The 6,797-nt window shown below is 41.9% G+C and overlaps 1 protein-coding gene across 1 annotated transcript; it reads right to left on the bottom strand.

The window, feature by feature from the left end:
• Positions 1-3,818: 3,818 nt before the first annotated feature.
• On the bottom strand, positions 3,819-5,952 carry LOC127616557 (ras-related protein Rap-2b-like). Its single transcript, XM_052088219.1, has one exon. The coding sequence runs from the start codon at positions 5,628-5,630 to the stop codon at positions 5,082-5,084; it is 549 nt and encodes a 182-aa protein (XP_051944179.1). The 5' UTR covers positions 5,631-5,952; the 3' UTR covers positions 3,819-5,081.
• Between the last annotated feature and the right edge of the window lie 845 nt (positions 5,953-6,797).

The raw sequence follows: 6,797 nt of genomic DNA, 5'->3' as shown, positions 1-6,797 counted from the left end.
CCATTTAAACAAACAAACACATACACACACACAAAGAAAGTTGCAATTGATCCACTTAATCTGCGCTGGTAAAATTACCTGAGAGCAGATTAAGAAATTATGTCATATTTTGTGAAGCTACTGAATTCTCATTTTCTCCTGTATGGCATATAAATATGGTTACTTAGAGATATGTCAGTGCAATACGTGTACACATTTAACTGGGGAAAGACAAACCGTTAATTACAGAATTTGACTTAACTTTTTTTGAATACTTATTTAATACTTTTGTTACAATTCCAATATTTTAATGCGTATCATTTTTGTACTTATTGCACAATAACGGAACCTCAGTTTCAAACTTCAGACACGGTGCAATTGTGCTCGGAATCTTTCTGCCCTCTAGTGGACCAAATGTGACATTACATCAAACTTTCACAGCATAAGGCAAAGAAGTCGGAGTGCAATACATAACAAATCCATAAAAATCGACATTTCATTTCATCAACGCAACTATGATAAACGAGAGTTTGTAAGTTCATGCAGTTTGGCCATAAAAAAAGGAAATTTGTTTTGAAATGTGATTGTTGAGCAACAAATATGTCCGGTTCATTAGGAAATGCCTGATTGTGAAATGTTCAGACCTGGGCCTGGTACATTTGATTTTTGTTGCAACAGTAGCGCATGAAAAAACCCCCACAGAAGCAGAAAAAAAATTATTAATATCACTTATTCATCTATAGGACGCTTCTCATTAACATCTCATGAAGTATCACATACCTTGCGGTCCTTTTTTTTCTTTTGTAAACTTGAACATTGAAAAATTGTGGACCCTTCCAGGATTTAACAGATAAATAGAAAACGTTGTCCACTAAAAATGAGGCCACTTGGGTATACAACTGCCACTGCGTGTCAGGTGCTAAATCCGGTATTTTGGTAGGCGGTGCGAGGTTGAAGTGATCTTTTTGCACATTGCCTTCTCAGGCAGTTGACACTTGTGCAGCCGTGACCACAGAGGTGGAGTCATGGGACCCGCTTTCTGATGCCTCTAGTCAAATCAAATCGACAGAGCCACCGCAATGAACTTCGGTCGACCCTTTCTCACAACACTTGTCCTCATTCTTCTTCCGTCTTTTTTTTTTTTTTTCCAGGATCCCAAAGTTCGTTCCCACGGTCATCCTACTTGGAGTTACCTGCCAGACACGGCCTGCAGTTTATGTCCTGCAAAGAGGAGCGACATTTGACATTATGAATGCCGTTTATTTTACCAAAAGAGGAACTAACAGTTAGTTGCAACACAGGAAGTGTTCCGTTACCCTCTACTTCCTGTATGCCACAGGTGTCAAACTCAAGGCCCGGGGGCCAGATCTGGCCCGCCACATCATTTGAGGTGGCCCGCAAAAGCAAATAAAAAAAGTCAACTTTCATGATACTTGCTAAAATCTATACCAAAATTTCAAATTCTAATAAAGAAGAGGTTAGGGGTTGAAAGTAAGGTTTCAAAACAGGGTTAATGTTTCAAATTCATCTTTTAAACCCGGGTAATGTTTCAAACTAGCGTTAATATGATGTTTATTTTTGACCTGCTATGGCTAACATTTCTCCCTTCAAAATAACGCAGCTCACATTTGGTGCGTGTCTGAAAAACACAGCCGACCTGCAGTACGAATCCATATCGTCTTGACAAGCGGCAGCATTGACAAGGGGCGGCGGCGACGGTGACAGTTAAGAGGACAAAAGCTTCATTGGCGAAGTGAGAGAAGCGGAGCTTTCTCTCCACAGTGCGAATCGTGTCTTTTCATTCCCGCTGGCACTCTGACCTCCAGTCTGTGCAACGAGGGGGAGACACCCAACGGCCGCTTTGAGGAGGCCTTAGCCAGAGATGTCGGCGGATAGCGTGTGAGGCCGATTGACGGTGGCCACGGACGCAACAAAGAGGCCTCTCTGTCCTTGGGCTCCTCGGCCGAGAAAACATGCGGCGGGAAGAATGAAGAGGCTCTCCTCGGCTAAACACACTTCCTGGAAAAGCAGTCCATGAAGGGTTGTTTGACGCGGACGAGCCGAGCCAAGCCAAGATGGCCTCGCTCATTTATTTGCTTTGTAAACAAAATAAACGGGGTGGAATTTATTAATTCTCAGGTCACAAATGCTAAAGGTAGATTTCAGCATCGAGCAGGCCATGAGAAAATCAAAGAATAAACTGGCGGGATAAACTTACGGTTAACATGAGGTATTTTACGTTTTAGTGCATTTTAAGCTAATCCCGAAATTTCACGCCGTCGTATTGGAAGGTGCGCCACAGTTTATATTCAGTAGACATGGGTTACTAGCGATCCCAGATATCGGTATCGAACACTCACAACGGCAGCCGATACCAGTCACCATACCCATGAACATGCATTTTCTCGGTTTACATTAATGCCTTCGTAAGACTTCACCTGGATGTCACAATTTTACATATAACCAAGCACACATGACAAGGATTAACATCTTTGTGACGTCATTAAATGAATCGATTGCGCCATGCAACGCGTTCTGGGAATTGAGCGGCCTCACCGTCATTAGCATCGATGTAAACATTAGGTGGATATGACACACCCGCGCCTACGGCGACGTTAAAGCTCGTGCGGGGAAATTGTTGCTGTGGTCCATGTTCATGAACATCACAAAACAATAATTTAAAAAAATCAATATTCTCTATTGATGAAACACGTTTTGGCGGGTCGATTAGCATTAGCATTAGCATTAGCGTCGTCGTACTCCAATCACAAGTGAAAGCTTTTGATGCCACTTCTTTCCAGACCTTGTCACCACAAAATAGCTTATTTTGCTTTGCTTAATGCGCCGTTTTGTTTTGCTTTTCCTCCCTCCAGAGTCTGAGTGAGATTTTTTTTTTTCTCCAAACAATCTACATAAAATATTAATACCACAAACCCAAGCTGTCACAGTGGCTAGCCTTGAATTGTACCCAGTAAATCACCCAGTGAGTATCATTTGCATTCAGTGAGACAAACACTCATCGGGGTACATAAAATGCCTTTTTTTTTTGTATTACAAGTTTCAAAACTGACAAGGTTCATCACAGATTTTGTCCAAAGGTAAAATCATCACATTAAAAAGTTCTCATCACATCTTCAAGGAAAAAACTGAACACCATCGTTTCAAGGCTTCTTCGCCGCAGTACCTCGACATTGGGCCTGATTGGGAAAACTTGGAAACTAATTGCTTCAAAAAAATAAGGAAAACAAACAAACAAACAAACAAAAAGTTCTGATTGCCATGGAGACGCACTGCAGAGGAAAGAGGGCTCGTCACTTGGCACAGTCACAAGGAAGGCACTTAACATGCGGTCAACGTGACGTGACGGGACCGCATGCAGCGACAGCAACGCACTTAAGGTCCTTGTGCACGAAATCCAAGTTCCACTGTTAACACATTTCCGAGATATCGGAAACGTTCGAAATAACGAAATCCATACTAATATGTGCACTAGGGATGAGCATAATTCATTTGTGGGGATTGGACTGTGCTCTAGCACAGGTGCGCTGGAGCCGTTGACCTTGGGCTAGAGGTGAAGTCACGGTAACTGGAGTCTTCTGCTTTGTTGAATTTGTTTTTTTTGGTTTGTTTTCCGAAAACGTTAAAAAAAATGACTGAGGCAATTATTTCATTGGGCTCACGAAAAATTTTCCCAAAATGTCAAAATGCCCATCCCTAGTCCAGTGACTCTTATAGACTTTCACACCTCATTTTCTGCCCCCTAAAAATTATCTTAAAAGCGACCGACATAACACTGACTCCACCACTGAGCACAAGAGATTATTAAAACAGTACGTAAGAAAAAAAAAAGTCTTCTTAGGTTTCACGATAAGACATTCCCACTGAGGCACATTTCCAGAGAAGTGTCAATATTGTACAAAGAAAGCTATATTTGGAAGAAAAAAAAATCCCAAAAAACATTCAAGTACTTTACCATGTAAACACATTTCCAGACTATTAAGGTTGCAAAGTTCTGTGACTTTTCAGTTACAAACTTTCCATGAGAATTTACAGGGATAAATGGAAATAATCCAGAAATTTTAAAAGGTTGGCTCTTAAAAGGGATTTTCAATATTCCATTGAAATAAAAAAAAAAAATAAAAAAAATAAAGTCTATTATCAGTCAGCGTCAATTATTTGCGGATTTTTACTGTTTGCAAATGATTGTGGGGTGGACACACTAGTTAAGGAAAACATTTTGAGCATAATCCACATTTCAAGTAGCGTGATTTGTAATCATTTTCAATTTGTGATCTCGACAATATGAAACTTCCTTGTTTTTTTGCTGCTTTTTGTTGCCAGCAAAAAATTGAGGATTATGTCAGGTGCTGGAATGCACACACATACGGGATCTGATTTACAGTGATAGGAACGCGACTGGCCACGAATAATGGAAATCGACAAATCAGTGACACCCACTGAAACTTCATTGGGGGTCATTTAAAAAAAAAACAAAAACAAACAAAAAAAAACAACCATAACAATTATATTTGACAAAAAAATGCTGCTGTAAAATGTATGTTTGCCTGAAAAAAAAAACACGTTCATCACCTTGCTTATTTAATGGCCAAAGTCATTTCATTTCAGAAAAAAATGAAAATCTGAACTAAATTCTCCTGATATTATATTTACTAATCGTTTCAGTTCTGGGGTAAAATTGAAATTCTCTTTCACCAAAGATGTAGCCGATTTTAGCAGGAGGCCAGATTGATGAGATGTTTGAAGCAAAACGATATTTATTTGTTAAAATATGACTTTGGCTGTTATTTTACGAGGGCGATGATATTTAAAAGAAAAGAGGGGGAAAAAAAGCCTTTCGATGAAATGACCGATTGAACGCTTCCACTAATATTTCCAAAATATTGTGCACCCTTTGTAACATTACTTCTACCATTACGCATCACCGATTCTCATCCACTTGTGCGAAGCCTCAACGCTGATTTTCGTCCATTTGTGCGAAACCATAAGACAACAGTGTGAGTAGAGATACTTGAAAAGTAAAAAGGCATGATTTAAAAAGCACAAATATCTGATTGCGTGTTTTGTTTTGTTTTGTTTTGTTTTTAGAGCAAAACACATGAACAGCACTGGTCACCTCCGGCCGGAACAGTGGAGTAGTTCATCTGTCTGACAATTTCTGCAAACAGTTCATCCACAGAGCCTTTGTTTTTGGCCGATGTCTCCATAAAGGGGCAGTTCCAGTCCTGGGCCAGCGCCTTGCCTTCCCCAGAAGACACCTCTCTCTCGGCCTCCAGGTCCACTTTGTTGCCCACCAGGATCATGGGCACCCTCTCGTACCGCTTCACCCGGATGATCTGGTCCCTCATGGGCTTGATATCCTGGAAGCTCTGCTGGTTGACCAGACTGTAGACCAGGATGAAGCCCTGTCCGTTCTTGATGTACAGATCCCGCATGGAGGCGAATTGCTCGGTGCCGGCCGTGTCCAGGATCTCCAACACGGACGGGGACGAGTCCACCTCAATCTCCTTCCGGTAGAAGTCTTCGATGGTGGGGTCGTACTTCTCGATGAAGGAGCCCGTCACGAACTGAACGGTCAGAGCCGATTTCCCGACTCCGCCCGAGCCCAAAACAACCACTTTGTATTCCCTCATGGCCAAACGGAGAGAAAGAGGAAATAGCCAAATACCTCCTTTTTGTGTCCCTCGACGAAGCCTTCGAGGCGAGCAGGCCGGGAAGGCTGCCTCCTCGCCCGGACTCGCAAGAGAGAATCACACCGAGCGCGCGACCCCGCGGGAGAGTGGCCGCTCCCTGGACGCTGGCGGCAGCGGCGTCAACACGGGCGCATTTTCGGAGGTACCTCGATTTGGCAAGTGCGCCGAGGAGCCGGAGAAGCGATCACGCTTCTGCTCGCTTTGAATGGCATTTCCTGCCCATATCCTCAGCGCGTCAACAGCCCGCAGCCTCACTTCCGCTTTCTTAAAGGCGACGTCACCCCCGGGAACCAAGCAAAAGACGTGGAAAGCACGAAACAGGAAACATCACAAAAACACGATTTAGCAATTTCACAATAATATTAATTAATAAAAGAAAAAAAATAATATAAAAGTATTTCTATATTAACGACACTAAATTAAAAAAAAACTTTGTATCGGAGATGCTAAACTATGTAGGATCACACACCACTATTGACTTAAGTGCAGGCACGGGAGGGGGACCATTGTCCAGACATGCCCATCACCGCTGCGGACATGTCTTAACTGTAAGCACCCGTCTCTGGGTTATGAGAGGAAAAAAAATCATATATATAACAACTGGATCATAATGTTGATTGATCGTGTATATTTTAGATTCATATTCACTCAGTACATAGCATGCAAGAGAGATAATAATTCACACCCTATGAGAGCAAACAGTGGATTTATTTATCATTACTCGATTTTAAGGTGTGACTGTGTGTGGGAATAGTGTGATAGATAGGTGAGAAAATGTGTTCATTGGCATTCTGCATTTTTTTAATGTATTTTGTTCTTGCATATAATTTCACGCATGTGGTGCAAAAAAGCCACTCTATGTGCATTGCATATCATTCAGCTTCATGGAGAGAACTGAGGGCGTCTGGGTGTGAATGGTGAAATTGTGGAGGTAAAAAAGCAAGCAAGTTGTTTGCTCCAAAACAAGATGTTTTTACTTACATTCACGTCCCTAAGTTCTGGGAGTTGGGACACAATTCTCATATGTTTTGGCTGTAACACGACCACAATAGATTTGAAATGAAAATAAAAATGGGAAATTGGCTGCTGAGCTGGTCCGTGGCAGAG

The sequence above is a fragment of the Hippocampus zosterae genome, chromosome 15, assembly GCF_025434085.1.
Source record: "Hippocampus zosterae strain Florida chromosome 15, ASM2543408v3, whole genome shotgun sequence".
NCBI classification, from domain to species: domain Eukaryota; kingdom Metazoa; phylum Chordata; class Actinopteri; order Syngnathiformes; family Syngnathidae; genus Hippocampus; species Hippocampus zosterae.
This window is presented reverse-complemented; position numbering and strand designations above follow the sequence as displayed.

Excerpts from the sequence above, each read along its gene's own strand:
- LOC127616557 (XM_052088219.1), bottom strand. The coding sequence starts at position 5,630 with ATGAGGGAATACAAAGTGGTTGTTTTGGGCTCGGGCGGAGTCGGGAAA.